At 38.4% G+C, this 19,745-nt stretch overlaps 1 protein-coding gene across 5 annotated transcripts in view; it reads right to left on the reverse strand.

Annotated features, from left to right (window-relative positions):
• Positions 1-598: 598 nt before the first annotated feature.
• Positions 599-19,745, reverse strand: part of LOC143038873 (uncharacterized) — a 113,702-nt gene continuing 94,555 nt past the window's right edge. For 4 of the 5 annotated variants that reach the window (XM_076208535.1, XM_076208532.1, XM_076208534.1 and 1 more), the window contains 4 exons: positions 17,114-17,188; positions 13,407-13,520; positions 8,866-9,366; positions 599-2,598 (listed from right to left, as the gene is read on the reverse strand). In XM_076208535.1, coding sequence (XP_076064650.1) covers positions 2,278-2,598; positions 8,866-9,366; positions 13,407-13,520; positions 17,114-17,188 — 1,011 coding nt within the window. In that variant the 3' untranslated portion in view covers positions 599-2,277. The remainder of the gene's footprint in view (positions 2,599-8,865; positions 9,367-13,406; positions 13,521-17,113; positions 17,189-19,745) is intronic. The other variant, XM_076208533.1, reaches the window with a different exon arrangement.

The raw sequence follows: 19,745 nt of genomic DNA on the forward strand, positions 1-19,745 counted from the left end.
TGCCTTTCCCTTTTTGGCTACCTCCCTTGTAAGGGGGAAAAAGCCTTGGTACATGTATGTAGCTCATTATTTAGTTTGGAATTTATTTTCTTAAGTTCACATATCTCATTGTCAGCTTTGAAAAGGCCTTTTGTTAAATTCACAATCTCTTTCCTTACACAGTACATGTATACAATATAAATGTGGTGTATATTTAGCTTTTCTTTCACTGGGAAAGAGCATCACTGCAAAGCTGGCACTGGCCAGAAGTTGAACCCAGGATCTCCCACTGCTTGGGCTGGCATGTTTACCAATTACACCACGGTGACTACTCAGAAATCTCTATTCCCTGGGTCTCTGCCAGTCTGGTAATGTACACTGCTGTGGGGATCCTACTCACTGCATCATGTGTGTTAGGGAGTGTCACTGTAAAGCTGGCACTGACTGGGAATCAAATCCAGGACCTCCCACAGTCCAGGCAGGTGTGCTTACCAAATATAATTGACCATATTGTAATTACATCACGGTCGTCTCCAGTGACCACTTGCACAAAGCCACAGGCTCAATTCCCAAACCAATGCCAATTGCCAGTTTGCTGTTAAAAAAAAATCATACCCAATTCAACTTTTATTATCAGAAACATAGTAATCTCTCATTCTAAAGTTTAAAAGTAATAAATGTTGTACTTCCTTGTTGATAATAAAAATATGAATATATATATATACTTTTTGCACTGAAGATGTAATATATGAAAGCGCTCTGCTTTGTTAGTTTCTTTTTCCAAGTGGTCTACTTTGCATATATATATAAATGTACACACAAACATATATGAAACTCAAAAAGGAAAACTGCAGAAGAGACCTGAAAAAGAACAGCTTCCCACACAGAGTGATAGATATATGGAACAAATTAGATGAAAAAATAGTGTGTGCAAACACAATACAAGAATTTAAGAACAAACTTGATCTTGCAAGATACAAAAATGGGTCACCATGAGCATAGCTTCCCTTCCCATATAATACAACTAGGTAAATATATATATATACATCAGAGGTGCAGAGACAATTTTATAGGTGCCAGAGCTCTGGAGGGCTTGAAAAAAGCCTACCATCCCTATCATGTTTCTATATACAGTGGGCCCACTGTATGTCACATGGTGATTAAGTATCATGTTTACACTCACTAATTATCATGAAATCAATAAAATTATGAAAGAGAGAGAGAGAGAGAGAGAGACTCACATGAAGCTCCATAAGCACTGCACCCACCCTTTGATGTACATATGCAGCTTTCATCGCACCCAACCCTAACCCTTGATTTAGCAGACAAAAGTGGAGAACCTGGATCTAATAAATATAACGAATTAAACATATTCATTGGAATTCAATATGTGATTTACCAAGGATTGTAAAAATGTATTTACCTAACTGTAGTATACAAGGAGCAATGCTCATTGGGTCGTACCTCCTACTTTCCAATTTAACATACTTTGTCTCAAATTCATGTATAATTCCAACTTATGTCTTTGATTTCCAATTATAACATTAAGGTTTGAATTCATGTATTGTTTGAGCTTGGGCTATTCCAAGTATTTATGCACCTATATGCAAACTATTTCTTCACATCCTTCAGACATGTAGCTTTCCTTAATTTGTTCCCATAACCTCCTAAAGCCCTCCTATCCTTAATAGCCTTTTTCTCTTTCATCTTTCAAAGTTGATCCAGTGTTTTTAGTTCTTGATATGTTGTGATTGTATTGTGTGTGTGTGTGTGGGGGGTGAATCAGAAAATTGTTCAGTCACTGGATTTTGCCCATTGCCTCCAAAATCCATAAATTTGAGGTCCATTAAATCAAAGACTATGTTTAGTTAAGTTTCACAACTACAAGTTTCTAACATTCTATTCCTTGAAATAAATACCATTTTGGTAGTAACATAAAAAAGTAAAATCAAGCCAAACCACTTAAGTAGCCTAAGACTGGAAATATATACATATCTATCAAATCTATGTTGTTGCAAACCATGTGCATAAATGAATGTAAATTTTGTGAGGAAATTAACACCTTTCAACCAAAATGATTCAAGCCTTCTGATAACATTAGTTATTCATTATTTCCAGCAGTTGACAAGATGCTTTAGAATGATGCCTGCTTATATGTCTAAAATCCATTTGTGCATCATGGTCAATAGGAAATGTGTTCATATCTTTGGAGGTTCAAGTCTGGATGGAACAGGAACTTTCTTAGTGTTTCTGCATGTCTGAAAAGTGTGTTTCATTTCCCTCTTCATTTCTGGCTTTTCAAATTTCATTTTGAATATTTATAAAGTTTCCATGAGAAATGAATGGAGACAGGATGGAGTGGGTACTGTTTTTTCTCAATTTATTTGGGGTATATCTAATCCGAGGAGCTACTTCCTTGAAAGATGATACTCTGACAATCTTTTCCGTTTTCAATTTCCTTTGTGATTTTAGACTTGGTGTGGCAATTACAGAGTATGGTTTTGGCAATGGCATTAGTTCACATTTTTGCCCAAAACACAGCTTCTTATTAACCCAAACTGCAGGACGGGAGAAATCTTCTTCAGAACTACTACCATCACATATTATTTCAAAAAAATTCTGTAATAAAAAGAAGCTTATTAATTTAGTATACCTTGTATGCTTCTAGGAGCTATCTCAAAATATTTGCAAAACTACAAAATAATCTATATCTTGGTATTCATAAAATAAAATGCTAAAAATTATATAAAAAAAAGGGCCTAACAGCACATCATTCAACACCAGTAAGGCTGAGGTGGAGAGAATGAACTTGAAGGGAAGACCAAGAATGAAAGGGACGGATAGGGGTAAAAGGGTAATATTTAGGCATCTGTAATTGATATTTTGAACTATGTGTTCTTTTCATTATCTGCACTTCATGTATATTGATTCCATGCCAAATAAAAATTATTATTATAATTATTAAAGATCTGTTGAGCAGGGAAAGGAGAAGGCAAGAGATACAGTAGGTGCAAATGGAGAATGTGAATGGATGATAAATTGACATGGCTATCTTCCCTAATTATGTGTGAGGGGACAAGGAGGGAGGGTCACCATGCAAATAAAGCTGCTTAGGCTGTCAGGCCCTGCTGTGGATATGTTGTTGTTGTCATTGTCTGGCCAAGCAGTCCTGTCTCCCTGAGGAATGTCTTGGCTGGAATGGAGTTTTCCCACAAATCCCTTACAGTGTATATGTTGTGTTGTTGGCATGCATAATTGTGTACAATGCAGTCTTCCATAATATGTTGTACAGTATGGGGTGTAATGTTACATCCTGGACAATTATCTGTGATGCAGTCATCCAGCCTCCTCTGGTAACTTAGAAAGGCTGGAAATGAAGGGCCACACCACAGCCTGGCCAGGTGAATTCTGTCCTCTTGAGGGAAAGAGGATTCAGAGGGATGTATATCAGGGGGTTGGGCATGCAGGAATATGTTGTCTTTCAGTTTATTGATGGAACAGTGAGTAATATGATTATGGATATGCTTCTGGAGGTGAGTGTCTGATATTTGTGGAGGGAGATGAGAGTATTTGTGTTTGATGTTTCTTGGCATGAGTGGGTGTTCTGCCATGTAGTGTAGTGAGTGGGCTGTGTTTGTGGAGGCTGCAGAAAATGTGTGTGTGTGCCTCTCGTGTCAAGGTAATCCTTGACTTCTGTTTCATGGTGTAGGTATAAATGTTCTGTGGGTGTTGTGTTTGTGTAGCCTATCTTTAAGGTTTTGTTCTATATAGACTAAGGTGTTGCGGTTTGTCTTAGTGAGGTTAGAGGCCCATGTGGGGCTTGCATAATTCATCACCGAGCATATACGGTTTTGTTAGCTCAAGTACATAATATAGTTTTCAGTCAATGCTATGCTGTGGTTGGGAGAGTGTTTTGCAGGCAGTTCGGTTTACATGCTAATAAAAGTGTTCCAGACCGGAAAACAATTTTGCTGTGGGTACAGAGAGTAAGGAAAACAGGATCTACACTGAAGAGAAAACCACCTGGATATTACAAATGTGTGAGAACACCTGAAAACATCACAGCAATGAGGGATTCGATTGAGCAGTCTCCAGGGCATTCAGCAAGGAAACATACCTTAGCTATTATGATTTCGGGAAGTACTGTGAGGCGAATCTTGCATACTGACCTTTATTTACATCCATGCAAGATTATGATTGGTCAGGAATTGTCTGCAGACTGGGGAAGATGTATGGAGTGCTGTAATGCTATCCTTGCAAGCAACTGTGCCTCCCACTGGTATTCTGTGGAGTAGTGATGAAGCCCATTTCCACCTTTCTAGCTCAGTGAACAAACAAAATTTCTGCTACTGGGCTGTCAAAAACCCTCAAAAACTCCATGCACCTCTTCCCAGCCCAATGTTGACCATTTGGTGTGCTGTGGTATCTATAGGCATCATTGGGCCTTATGTTTTTGAAGAAGGTGGAGTCACAGTTACTGTCAATTCCAACCAATACTGCAACATGTTGGAGAATTTTCTGTGGCCGAAAATCAAAGAGTATAAGGAGGAACACAACCCAGAGGACTTCTGGTTCCAACAGGACAGAACTATGGCACACATAGCACATTGCCCTTGAAGAATTTTGCAGATGGTTCCAGGTTGAGTGGTCTCCTTACACAAGACAGTTCCGTGACTTTTTTTTTTACGGGTACCTCAAGGTGAAGGTTTTCAAACAATGTCTTCAGTCTTTGGACCAACTGAAGGAGACCATTCAAGAAGAAATTGAAGGAATCTCGCCCAACATGCTAGTGAGAGTGATGGAAAACTTTCAAGAACGGCTCCAAATGTGTATCACCCAGCAAGGCCACCATTTGGACAATACATACATATACCAAGGCTTTTTCCCCCTTACAAGGGAGGTAGCCAAAAAGGAAAAGGCAAAAAATCATTCCCACCCATTCCATCCCTGAATACATTCCACACCCCTCTACCCTCCCTCTTATCTTAGCACCTCCTGGATGACAGGTCATTCCTGCACCTTGTCCACTGCCCTGGGTCAGAAGCAGTGTCGCAAGACACAGCACATCCATAGCAAGGCCGCTTCATTAAATCGGCGAACCACCCCCCCTCTCCGTCCCCCCATGCATAAAAGGAGAAGACGATTTGGACAATACAATTTATAAAACCTAATGTAAAAAAAACTTTTATATATCTACATTTGGGAAGTACAATGTTTTTGATGATAACTTGGACCTTTTTTTTTTCAATCACCCTTTGAAATGTGGGAGTTATATCTGCCACACCCTGTACATTGTTTGTCTATGTAGTGCTATTTTGATCTGTCTGAATGTTGCACCTGCAAGTGATTTAAGTGCATTGAGTCTAGGTGTACATTTTGTCCTTATATTTGTAATGTTGTTTGAATGACTTGGATGTATTGTATATTATGGCATGTGTGTGTATTTACCTAATTGTAGTATACAGGAAAGGAGCAATGCTCATTGGGTCCTGTCTCCTATTCTCTAATTTTCTAACATACCCACCTTTATATTCATGTATGGTTCCAACTTAATCTATATCTTAGATTTTCAATTATCATATTTAGATTTGAACTCCTGTACTATTCGAGCTTGGGTCATATAATTTTCTAACCTATTTCATCTAAATGGAAAACTCTATTTCTTCATATCCTTTCGACAAGTGGTCTTTCTTAATTTACTCCCATGACCTCTTAAAGCCCTCCCCCCATCTTTACTCAGATCTCTTCTCTCTATGCAATCTATCCCCTTTAGTGACCTGAATACTGTAATTATATCACCTCTTTCTCTTCAATCTTTCAAAGGTGGAGAGTACAGCATTTTGTTGGCAACTTTCCCAAGTTCAGGATATAAGTTGAGGTTGTCTCTCCACCAACTCAAGGAATTTGAGCCATGTGGTTCCAGTAGGAGAGAGCAAAATTTATCAACTTTGCTTTGAAGTGTCAGAACAGATGAAGATCTTCTTAACTTTTTTTCACTGAAGTTTTGCTTTGTCCAAATTTGACTCATGTGATTGTGAATTTGACGGCAAATCATCTAAACATGAGTCAAAGTCATAGCTGTCATTGTCAAAAAGCATAAAGCTATATTGTTATGTATCTACTTGTCAAAATGCATCAAAAAATTCTTTATAAATTATTTGTTTGGCTATAAATTGCTGTGGAGTAAGTGGGAGTAAATCTGTCCCCCTATTTTTCATGCCTATAACCAGATGCCCAGACAATTTACTCCCATATTACTCTTGCTTAATTTCTATTATAGAAACTGCTGTTAAAAAAAATAATAATAAAAAATAAATAAATAAATAAATGAATAAGTAAATGAAAATAATTATAATAAGTTTATATAATACAAAAAAATAAAAAAATAATATTATTTGCTCTAATATTTACTCTGACTTGAGCTGCTATTTTAAGTTTCTCCGGTCTTATGTCCACGTGTCTACAGATTTTATCACCTCTGCATAATATTTTCAAAACGTGTGCTACGGCACCAGACGGCAGTGTAGGTTTACCACTACCACAGCATATTCCTAGCCACCTCATTCCCTACAGTTGTGATACTATGTGAAAATAAAACAAAGCAATGATTATTTGGTAGTGGTATCTCATATAGCACATAATATACTGGATGGCCCTATACAACCACCAGAACAATAGCAGGTGAATTACTGAATTGGCATCGTCATCGGCAAAATATTGTCAATGCCGAATCCCTTTCTAAAAAAAAAAATGCAGATTCACCAAAAAAGTGTCAATTCTTGCCAATGCCAATTAATTGGCACACCCCTACAATTCAATCAATCTGTTGCCTCTGGTTTCTCTTGCAGAAGACCTGTGGACTTCTGGTATCCAACAACAACCTCTTGGCTGGCAGGACCATAAGTCACTCAGGGAAGAAATACTGTGTTGTTGTCAGGGTATTGTTAGTGGGAGATATTGTAATATAAGGTGTTCAGCATCTTCTGTAAGGTGATTACACCTAGGGCAGTTTGATGGCTACTCTGTTTTGGTACTACTTTAATGGTGGATGCTGTCCTAAGCACAGGTTTGCCAATGTGGTTCTTGTTGGTGTGGGAGTGTATTCTCTAATGGGTTTACGTCTGGGGCCTGTTGTTATGTTGTTAGAATTTCTTGTGTGGGTTGTTTAGTAATATGAGTGTATTTTTGTGAGGCTGTTTTGTGTGGTACAGGTGGTAGATTGCTATAGATATTTGAGTAGTAGGTTGCTGGCACAGTATTTTTTATGTGTTTTGTTGATGGTATTTGTGAAATATAGTGTGAAGGGTGTCAAGTGTTTTGGATTCTGGTGCAGATTTGTGTTCCTGTCATTTTCATGTGGTATTCTATCTATAAAGAGTATTTTGGTTTCTGTATATAGGTGCCCAATAGGAGTTTTTTGATACATCTGGTTATTACTCTTAGTACTCCTTTTTTTCAAAGTTTGTATTTGTTTTACTGACTATGAAGAATCATGCTGTGGAGGTGTGGTCAAGGGTGATTCTTATGAATTGCTTGTAGATGGTTATTTGAGTTTCTTTCTGTTGTCCAAAGTCAGTGCTTGCTATGTATTTAGTTTTTTTTTCCACTCATTCTTTCCACGTGTCCAAATCATCCCAATACTCTTCCATCAACCCTGTCTCCCAATTCCCTTTCCCTTTTGAGATGAAATACCTGAGAAGTATGGTAGGGGTTACTAGACTGGATAGAGTGAGATATGAGGAAGTGAGGAGGAGAACAGGGGGGAAAGGGAGTTGGGAGATAAGTGCTGATGAAAGAGTATTGGGATGATTTGGACACATGGAAAGAATGAGTGAAGAAAGATTAGTAAAAGAGGTGTAGAAGACAGAGTTGGAAGGGGTGAACATGAGGGGGTGACCAAGGATGAGATGGATGGATGGGGTAAAAGGGGCATTGGGAAAGAGGGGAATGTTTGTTGAGGAAGGAAGGGAGAAAGAATATGGGGGTCAGTGGAGAATGGTTGTGTATGGATGATGCTGTCATGCATGAAAGGGAGTGGGTGGGGGGTGAGGGTGAAGGGGTAAGTGTAAATGATATTTTGAAGCAGCTCAAAGAGATTTCTTAGTCTTCTCTTTTTCTGTATGAGGGGATGGAGAGGGGGGATCATTGATTAAATGAAGCGGCCTTGCTGTGGATGTGCTGCGTCTTTCTACATTGCTTCTGACCCAGGACAGTGGGCAAGATGCAGGGATGGCCCATCATCCAGTAGGAGCCAAGATAAGAGGGAGGGAGGGAGGGGGTGAGTGAGAGTGGAGTAAGGGGAAACAAAGCTATTGGTGTATGTTTCTTTTATGATTTTTGGTGTTAGGTCTTTGATATGTGGGGTGTAAGTTATATAAAGTATCTAATGCGAGGCCCATAATTTTAGGATTCTTTTCCAGAGGAAGGATTTGGCCATCTAATTTTACTACAGGGTGTTTTTTATATTCATGGTTATCTGGTATGAGTAAGGTTACTGTTGATTTCTGGGGTGAAGCTTCCATTCCGTTATTTTTGAGCAACTGTTCCAGTTTGTTCAAGTATGCTTGGGTGTTCTTTACTGCTCTTTTGTATTTACTGTGTTGGGTATCTCCTGTCAGGTCATCTGCATGGAAGCACTGGTGTTTAGTTCTGATTTTGGAGTTTAGAGATCATTCATGAAGAGATTGAACAGTGATGGTGAAAATATTGCACCCTAAGGGACTTCACTGTAGTCTTTTTTTGTACCTGGGATTTGGTTGTTTTGAGTTACTCTGTACTGTCTTTCTGCTATAATGTTGGTTACTCACTTCTTGTGTCATATTTTAATGGGATATGAGATGATTAAAATGCTATATCTTATGAGATGATTAATTAATTTAAACAAACCTGTTTTGACTCCACTTGTCTTTCTACCTCAGTTTTCTGTAAAGTTTGGACAGCTGCTTCTGGCAACCTCTGTATTTCCTTCCCATGATATTCCACATGCTTCCGTTCTTTATCAATTTGAATTCTATTGCAAAAATTCACCTGCCGTTGGAGGTAATTTTTGTGATGGCCACTTGCCTTAGTTTGTGACAAATGAGGCTCATTCTGATTCAAATGTTCTAGATTCTGGGTCTTGCAATGCTGCTGGTCCATTTGCTGGTTCTGGAAAATCTTCTGACAACTCTGCTGCAGCTGAGGTTGATGTTCACTGTGATATTGCTGGTTTTCTTGTGCATACTGCTGTTGTTGGTTGTGCAGGTGGTTTTGTTTTTGGAATGAGGACAGAAGCATAGAAGGCTTGCTGTAAAGATTACCTGAGTAAGAATTTTGACCTACTTTGCTGTCTTTTGATGGCTTGATATTTGGTCTAACTTCTGCAACAGGAGATACTTCAACTCTTCCCTGTTTCAAAAACAACATTAAGAAAGTATGAGTATTATAAAATAAACACCAATTTTAGTTAAACCATACAATAAAAAGTAACAAAAAGATTGAGCAAAATAAAAATAGTAAATTGTATTATGTATGGGCTGAGTGGTAGCACATTGGATATCATGTCGATCTCATGAGCAGATGGTCATGAGTTCAATTCCCAGAACCAACTACAGGTTTCTTGGGATGGTTTCCAATAGCTCTGGCCAGGTGAGGAGGTGACCCAAACATCGGCCTACATAAAACAGATGCTGTCAACATGTTTAGATGCATCTTAACCTTTGGATGCCAATAAAAATGCATCTCATGGAAGTTCCTTGCAAACATGATTTATTGGGCCAACATCTGTCCAACATTGGCTTTAAGTTGGCATATATTGGTAAAAAATGGGCCAACCTATGGCCAATGTTGGGCCCCTAAATCATGTTTGTAGGGTTACATCAAGTAAAAGAAATGCAAATAATCATATCAACAACTCTAGGGCAGGACTTGGATGTAACAGACCAGATTGATAGCATGCATAGGTAAGGCAAATGTAAGATAAATTTTGCACGTCCAATAAAAGTAAAGTTCAAGTCGCAAGTCATGGTAAAAGAAGTAATCAGCAAGTCTTGGAAGTTAGTATGTGAGGAAAGGTTAAAATATTTGGATTAGGAAAGGTACTAACAAAGAGGAATGAGCAAAGACATGAAAGCCTTTAGTGGAAGCAAAGAATGATAAAAAAAAAAAAAAAAAAAAAAAAAAAAAAAAAAAAAAAAAAAAAAAAAAAAAAAAAAAATAAAAAATTGTAAAAAAAAAAAAAAAAAAAAAAAAAAAGGGGGGGGGGGTAGTGGAGTTGTCAATCAGAAGGTAAGGAAATGGTTTCTAAGAAAACAAGAGGGCAGTATTGCAAAGTAAGCACTACAAGGAAACTTAGAATAGCATATGCTAATGTTGATGGTTTACTATCAGCTAGGTTGGAGATAAATAACTACTTAAGGATAAATGAGCTTGATATATTGTGTCTAGTAGAGACCAAACTCACAAAGAATGTTGATATACAGTTGGGGAACAACAGATAAATCTCCTGGAGAAGAGAAAGAGAAGATAAAAAGGGTAAAGTAGTAATGCTTGTGGAGAAAAGTGACATAAAGGTGGAAGAAACAAATCTGAGTGAGGGCAGGGCTGAAGCAATTCACCTAAAGATTAGTACTAAAGGACACAATATAAGAGACTTCATGGTGGCATATGTTCCCCTCAAGAGAAGAGCTTGGGATGAAACTGAATATCAAGAAATGTTAAAGGATACAACTTTTTTCTTAAGAAAAATATTGAACAAAGTAGTAACACAAGTCCTTATTGGAGATTTTGAGTGTGGTGACATCAACTGGGAGGAATGGGAAGCATGTGGCAAAGCAGATTCCTGGGGAAATACACTGTTGAGTATAACAATGAGAACACAATGACCCTGTGGGTAAAGGAAATGACCCAGTAAGAGAAGATGACATTCCCACAAGATTAGATCTGTTACTAACCAAAGAGCCAGACATCATCAGTTCCTTGAACTACCTTTGCCCAATAGGAAAAAGTGACCATGTTACAACTGAAATTCAGCTAGTGGAAGAGGAAATAGAGCCAAGGAATGAATCACATGGGCAAGGTAGACACAATTTAAGAAAAGCAGATTACTTGGGGTTGAGAAAATTCTTTGAAGAAACAAACTGGGAGGAATTCATGAATACCATAGGAATAAGGAGGAAAAGGGAAAGCTTTTTGGCATTTACAACCTAGGAGTGAACAAACATGTACCAAAGATGAGGAAGGAAGAAGCAAAAACAAGACTGGTTTAACAAAAAGTGTGAGATTGCAAAAAAGGTCAGGAAGGCTTAGAGAAAGTGGAAGAAGAAAAGAAACAATAAAACTAAAGAAGCTTACAAACAAGCTAGGAATGACTATGCAAGAATTTGCATGGAGGAAGAAACCAATTTTGAAAGAGATATAGTACATATATCCAAAGATGAACAGAAACTGTTACAGGTTTACAATTTATAAATTGAGACACAGGGAAGAAATCACCAAGTTAATAGATGATGAGGTCTTTGAAGAGGCCTCAGCTCAGGCAGAAATAATGAATGAAGGTTTCCAATCAGTCTTTACAAAAGAAAGCAATGTTTTGGAGAAAAGTAAGGGGAACAAAAAACCAGCAGATATAAATGTAGAAGTGAGGGAAGTACTCAATCTCCTGGGATCACTGGATGTGACAAAAGCTTAAGAGCCTGACAGGATCTCAAACTGGATACTTAATCTCTTCAATTTGATGATGCCTACATAGGTGTCATGAGGTGCAAGTGGGTATGTGTGGATGCCAGTGTCAGTATCTTTATTATATTTACTTTGTAGTTGTAGCTGAGTGACCCCCGAATTCTGTGATCTGGCTTGATCACATTTTCTGTGTGTATTATTACTCAATGAATGAGAATGAGTAATACACCAGTGACTTTACTTTACAACACACTTGGAACAATATGGATAATGAAATAGTATGTGCAAAAACCATTCATGAGTTTAAAAGCAAACTAGACACTGCGAGATACAATGGCGGGACACCACGAGCATAGCTTCCCTTCCCACAAAATACAACTAGGTAAATACAAGTATTGTGATGCATCAATCATCGTACATCAGGCATCTGATGCTGCATGTGAGAATTTGACTCGTATTGAAGAGGTTAAAGAATGTGGGGAAACAACTAGCAGACAAGATCCAGTCTTATCACATGTTCATGGAAAGAAGGCATTGTGCCACCTGATTGGAAAAGGGCAAATAGGATACCAAATCACAAATGTGGAAACAAACACCACCAACTAATAGGCCAGTATCACTAACCAGTATAATAGTGAAATTATGTGAAAGGATTGTGAAAGATCCATGGACCAAATATCTTGAAAAGATGAACATTTTCAGTTTGGCTTCAGATCTGGAAGGTCAGGTGTGTCAAACCTTTTAAGCATTTACTTGAGAGTGATTGATTTGCTGCAGGAGAGAGAATTATGCATGGACTACGTGTACCTCAACCTAGAGAAGGTATTTGATAAAGTACTTCACAGTCAATGCAATGGGGGGACGGAGAGGGGGGTCGCCGATTTAATGAAGCGGCCTTGCTATGGATGTGCTGTGTCTTGCGACACTGCTTCTGACCCAGGGCAGTGGACAAGGTGCAGGGATGACCTGTCATTCAGGAGGTGCTAAGATAAGAGGGAGGGTGGAAGGGTGTGGAGTGTATTCAGGGATGGAATGGGTGGGAATGATTTTATGCCTTTTTCTTTTTGGCTACCCCCCTTGTAAGGGGGAAAAAGCCTTGGTATATGTATGTATGTATGTACTTCACAGTCAACTTATGTGGACATTGGAGCATGTTGGAGGACTGAGAGGCAAACTAATAGAATGGATGAAAGACTTTTTGATGGAAAGATACATGAGGACAGTAGTAAAGGATAAGATGTCAACCTGGAGAGCAGTAACAAGATGAGTTCCACAAGGTTCAGTGCTTGCACCAATAATGTCTGAATCCCATCAGGGATAATAATTTCTTTCATATCTATTTATCTATTAATGGGCAAATATCATGACTTATCTGTTCATTAATGTTCACCCATCTATTAATATATTTTCCATTCAGCCTTATGAGCATGAAGGTTTTCTGTCAATATATCTATCTTCCTAAAATCCACTGGACAGAGAAAGAGAATGGAAGGAAGAAAGAAGGAAGAAGAGAAGAGTAAAGAGGAAAGAAGGGAGAGGGAGAGACAAAGTATAAGAAAAACAAACAATATATTGAAAAGACAAAAAACATAGTAGTCTACAGTATAAATTGTTGAACCACTGTTGGGAGTCTACTTTCTCTTTAAAGTTTATCTTTGCTTTTTTGTTAACTAAATACTGTTTTCTAGATGTACTGCAATTCTTACACTAAAAATCAAATAATAAAAAATTATTGCATGTGACACTTATCACCAGTGTCATATCCTCACACTGGTAAATAGGGGACGGCGTCGTGCCAATACACTTCGCTGAATGGGGCTGATCATACTTGTGCTCATTAAATTTCTTGTATATGGCAATCCTGACACAGCTTCCTGCACCATCTGCAACATGTTGCACTAAAGGTATCACAAGCATAAGGAATTGAGCAACAAATTTAATGAAGATGAATGTAGGTCCTTCAGAAATAGTTTCAAGGGTTGAAACAATATTTGTTAAATACACAAACAAAATACACATAATTTAACACACATACACATAGATTGTATGCTCTCTAGAAGAAAGAAAAATGCCCAAAGACTGGAGAAGGGCAAATGCTGTTCCAATTCATAAGGTAAGAAGTAAGGAAGAAGCTCTGAATTATAAATCATCCTTAGCCAAACCAATAGCTAAAAAATGTTGAAGAACTGTAACAGGCAGACATGTATTTTCGGAATTCCCAATCTATCTATCCATCTATATACCAATCGGCTTCTTCCCTCTTATAAGGTGTGATGCCCACATGTTTAATATTCCCTTTACATTATACAAGATTACTGGATAGGATGCCTGGGAGAAATTTCAACATATACAAGGAACACATAAAGATAAATCCAACAAAACAAATGTACAAAAATTTCCCCCTTCACTTTTCATACATAACCTGTCTCCCACTCCTTTGTAGCATGTGCTAACCCCCTTCCCCCGCATCCCTCCTCCCTCTATGCTGAATGCTACTCCCAATGTCACTTACAGCTAAAAACAGGTCTGAGATGATGTGCCACAACTTCAATTTACCAGTCTATTTATCCAAAAATCCCACATTATTTCATGATACTCAGGAACCTGTAAAATGGAACCCTCTCTCCCTCTTAATTATCTGACCTAGATTATAAATTCTTACTAGCTAGACATAGAGATACAGATGAATAGGAAGTTGCCGCCATGGATTCATAATCATAGAATGTCAGAGATTGCAAGCCATGCAAGGTTACTGGAAGGCATCACTTCAAGCCCAACCCTGCACTCCAACAAGTCAACCCCTCTTGTATCTAGTTCCTCCAATCTTGAAACACCACCCCTCTTTGGAAATATATCTACTGTATATAGTGATATATCTTAAATATCCAAGATTATTAGACTTCAAGCCAAACCCTGCACTCCAACAGGTCTGTAAATATTGTCCTATGTATCTATTAATTTGAATCATTATTCACCACACATACACTTACAAGGGGTGTTATTCTATTTTTCTAAGGTAGATTTACCTAGTTGTATTTACCTAGTTGTATTTTGCGGGAAGGGGAGCTATGCTCGTGATGTCCCGCCTTTGTATCTTGCAGTGTCTAGTTTGTTTTTAAACTCATGAATGGTTTTTGCGCATACTATTCCATTGTCCAGTTTGTTCCAAGTGTCCAAAACTCTATGAGGAAAACTGTTTTTCTTCAGTTCTCTTCTATAGCTATGTTTTTTTATTTTCTTTCCATGTCCTCTTGTGTTTCTTTTGTCCCAGTTAAGTAAGCTCTCACTATCGAGTACCTCTGTGCCTTTCATGATTCTGTAGATGGTCAATAGGTCACCTCTCTCTCTTCTTTGCTCCAGTGTCGGTAACTCCAGTTTAGCCAATCTCTCTTCGTATGATAGGTTTGCAAGTGCAGGTGCCATTTTTGTAGCTGCTCTTTGGATTCTTTCTATTTTCTTTATATTCTTTTTGGTACTGGGGGACCACAATGTCGCTGCATACTCTAATCTAGGCCTTATCAATGTAACCAATATTTTTTTCATCATGTCTTCGTCCAAGTATGTAAACGCCACTTTTATTGATCTTAGCAAGTTGTAAGTCTCCCCGACAATTTTGTTAATCTGTATATCATAGGACAAGTCGTTCGTGATAATTACTCCCAAATCTTTTTCGGATCCTACTTTCTTTACTTCTTTGGTTCCAATTGTATATTTTCCTGATATTCTGTTTTTGCTTTTTCCAAACTCCATTATGCTACACTTCTTAGTATTAAAGTCCACTTCCCATTTCTGACTCCAGTTCCATACCCTATTTAGGTCTTCTTGCAGTGCTTCACAGTCCTCATCAGTTTCTATTTTCCTTAGCAGTTTGGCGTCATCGGCAAAGAAGCTCATGTAGCAGTTCACGTCCTCATCCATGTCATTCATATAGATAGCAAACATTATTGGTGCCAGCACAGATCCTTGCGGTACTCCACTGATCACCTCTTTCCAGTCTGAATATTTTTCTCTGAGCACTACTCTCATCTTTCTACCAGTCAGAAAGTCCTCTATCCATTTTAGTAGGTTTCCCTGTATTCCTCCTATGTGTTCCAGTTTTTTTAGTAGTTTTCTGTGTGGTACTTTGTCAAAGGCTTTTTGCAAGTCTAGGAATGCACAATCAGCCCATCCATTTCTTTCTTGCACTATGTCTATTAGTCTTGAGTAAAAGCATATTAAGTTTATGGAGCATGATCTTCCTTGTCTGAATCCGAATTGTCTTGGGTTTAATATGTCATTGTCTTCCAGATGTTTTACCCATCTATTCTTGATTATTTTCTCACAAATTTTGGCTATGGTGCTTGTTAGTGATACTGGCCTATAGTTGGTGGGTTCTTCTTTGATGTACCATGTTTGGTGTAGTACATTACCAAACCCCACCTAAACTTGATAACATTAGCTAGAACAGTATAATTATATATTTTATGTGCATCTTTATTAGTAAATATTATTGGGAAAGGGAATGGACCAGCAGGTTAATTCTGAAGTAAGATGAGCCATCCAAAGTGATTCATAATTCTGGTCATGCTATACATTAAGCTTGAGGATTTGATGTATATAGAACAAACTATATTTAATTCCCCTTGTAACCCAGTATTGTATTTGAAAGTCATTTATGTTTATAAAAGTAAGAAAATCTTAATGTTACTATTGGCAATTATCACTATATATATATATATATGTATATATATATATATATGTGTATATATATATATATATAAATATATGTATATATTTATATATATATATATATATATATATATATATATATTTATATATATATATATATATATTTTTATATCTACCTCAGCTACACACTGGTGACAAGAATACCACAAAGGGAGCTAGCCAGCCAAAGCCTACATCCACGGCAACCCATCCACCAATCATTTGCCTTTTATCATAGCTCCTTGTGGATGAAGGGTCATTTCTGTTCCCCACCCACTGCCCAGGTCCGATCCAATGCAGCAAGACACAGCAGATTCACAACAGGGCCAACCACTTCATTTACATGGTGACCCCTCTCTGTCCCCTCATGCAAATAAAGAGAAGACAAGGAGAAATCCTCTCAGGCCACATCAATTTACATTCCATTCACAACAATCCTATACTCATACTTATCTCTTGCCTTCTCCCTTTCCTGCTCAACAGAAAATCCACTTTTATTCAAGGCCCCCTTCATCCCATCCATCCATCTCATTAATAACCTCCTCCTCCTCAGGGAGGCACAGGGGTGACTCTTTATCAACAACATGCTGAGAATGAATGGGTATAAACTGGGTTTTAATGTATACAATGTGGGTATGTGGTCTGACTCACTCCCCTTATAAGAGGAAGGTTCTTAGGTACTTAATTAACCTGTACACATCCTGGTTTCACTAGAAATATAGAAAATTTCTATAAGTACTAGAATATAATGTCAAAATAAACAACTCACCTTAGCAACATTTGTTTCCATTTTTGCTGTGAAACTTGCCATCTGTGAGCCCATCTGCTCCACAACTCTCAGGACCTGTACAAATGATCAAGATTGTAAAGTGACCAGTTAAATGATAAGTCAAAGTTTAACCCATTATAAATAGTGTGGAGTCATGTCTTGTAACTTGATGCATTCTGCTTTCAATTCATATACTACTACAGAAGTCCTAATTACAGAGCAGGACAGTGACCCTCAACTGGGTGTTGACCCACGTAGGTATCCAAGATAAAGGACTGATGCAGTTGCAGCTGGGGCTTGAAAAAGATCCATGGTTGATGTTGCCATGGCTCCCACCATGAATTATGTATAAGTATGAACTTAGTACTGGAACAGACATAGTAATGTCTTTGGCACAGGCTAGAAGTGGAAATGATTGAACCTTAGGTATTGCAAGATCACTACATGTGAGCTCATTGTGTTCCTCCACTTGAATCCACTGTATGTTGAAGTGCTACTTCTTAGACTGCTTGGAGAATCATTATTTCTGGAAGGTCACACACTGGAGCAGAGCTGAAGGAAAACCATGCCAGTATCATCAAATGCCCAATGCATTTCAAGCTTTTACTCAAGAGTGACTGATGTGCTGCAAGAGAGAAAGGGGTGGGTGGACTCTACGTATCTAGACCTAAAGAAGGCTTTTGATAAAGTAACTCACAGTTGACTTATGTAACAGTCTAGATAAAATGAGATATAGAGACAGGACACCACGAGCATAGCTCCCCTTCCCATAAAATACAACTAGATAAATACATTCAAAGTCCTCCTCTCTTATGTTCCATGTTTCTGCCCCATACAGTGCTGTTGGCACAATCACTCCTTCATACAATCTCCTCTTAGCATCTATTTCCAAATGTCTATTTTTCATTACACTTTTTAATCCACCAAGGCATTTACTCACTTCTCTCAATCTACATCCTACCTCCACTCCTCCCTTTTTCGCGACATTCGCACCCAAGTATCTAAAACTATCCACTTCCTCCAGTCTCTCTTCCTTAATACTCACTTCCAGTCTGCTGCCACTTTCTCCCCTTGTATATCTCATCACCTTACTTTTACTCACATTTATATTCAACTTCCTTCTTTCACACACCTTCTCAAACTCTGTCACTAACTTCCTCAATTCCTCCTCTGATCCTGCTACAAGTGCAGTGACGTCAGCCAACAACAACTGACTTATCTCCCACTTTTCTCCATTTTCTTTAACTATTTCCAATCCCTGACCCACCACCCCTGCATCTACCTCTCGCACCACTTCATCCATCTATAAACTGAACAGCCAGGGTGATATAACACATCCCAGACAAAGTACCACCTTTACCTCAAACCACTCACTCTCTCCATTTCTAATCCTAACACATGCTCTACTACTCTCATAAAAACTCTTGACTGCTCTTAACAGCTTTCCTGCTATCCCCTATATCTGCAATACCTCCCACAGTGCCTTCCTGTCTACCTTGTCATAAGCCATTTCCAGATCTATAAAAGCCCAAAAAATATCCTTTCCTTTTCCTATAGCTTTCTCACATATCTGTCTTACCACAAAAATCTGATCTACACAACCTCTACCTGTCCTAAACCCACACTGTTCCTCACCAATTACTCCCTCTGTTCCTCTCCTAATCCTCTCAATCAAAACCCTCCCTTCAGCGTTCCCAACTACACTTAACAAGCTGATCCCTCTCAAACTACTACATTCACACTTGTCCCATTTCCCCTTGTAAAGTGGAACTATACGGGCACTCCTCCAGTCCTCTAGCACTCTACCCTCTTTTAAACAAACATTAAATAATCTCACCAGCCAGTCCACCATCACTGTACTTCTTTTTTCAGACATTCTGCATGACATCCATCCAACCCAGGTGCCTTACCTGCTCTCATCATTTTAACTGCCTTCTCTTCATCTTTCCTTATTTCTCCTCCATTTCCCTCACTTATCATGGTCATTTTCTTAGCACTTCCAACTGCAACTACCTTTTCCTCCCTATCCTCCTTCACATTTAGCAACTCCCTAAAATACTCTGCCCATCTTCCTCTTACTGCCTTCTCTTCCATTATCATCTTTCCATCTGCACCTTTTACCTTTTCTTCTCTACTTGATTCACCTCCTCTTCCTCTCTTAATTTCTTTCCAAAACATCTTTTTATTTGTTTCAAAATTTTCTGTCATACTCTTACCCCATTTCACATCTGCTCTACTCTTTGTCTCCTTTATCTTATGCTTTACTTCTCGTTCTTCTTTCTTTGTATCTCTCATATGATTTCCTCATCCTATTTTGTAACCAATCTGTGAAAGATCGCTTCTTCTCTTCTACAACCTTCTTTGTTTCCTTATCCCACCACTCACTACACTTCCTTTTATTTCCTCACATCCTCCTTGTTCCACACACCATCTTTGCACACCTTGTGACTCCCTCCTTGAACCATCCCCATTCCTCCTGCACTCCTAGTTCTACTCTATACTTCACTTCCTCCCACTCCTCTCTCAGCTTCTTCTTGTACTCATCCTTTTGTTTCTCATTTAAGCAGCTCACTCTAAGCACCTCCTTACCTTCTGTCCTTTTCCTCTTTCTCCATCTATCCTCCACTCTCAG

The sequence above is a fragment of the Oratosquilla oratoria genome, chromosome 25 (assembly GCF_046742065.1).
Source record: "Oratosquilla oratoria isolate Oo_2021 chromosome 25, ASM4674206v1, whole genome shotgun sequence".
NCBI classification, from domain to species: Eukaryota; Metazoa; Arthropoda; class Malacostraca; order Stomatopoda; family Squillidae; genus Oratosquilla; species Oratosquilla oratoria.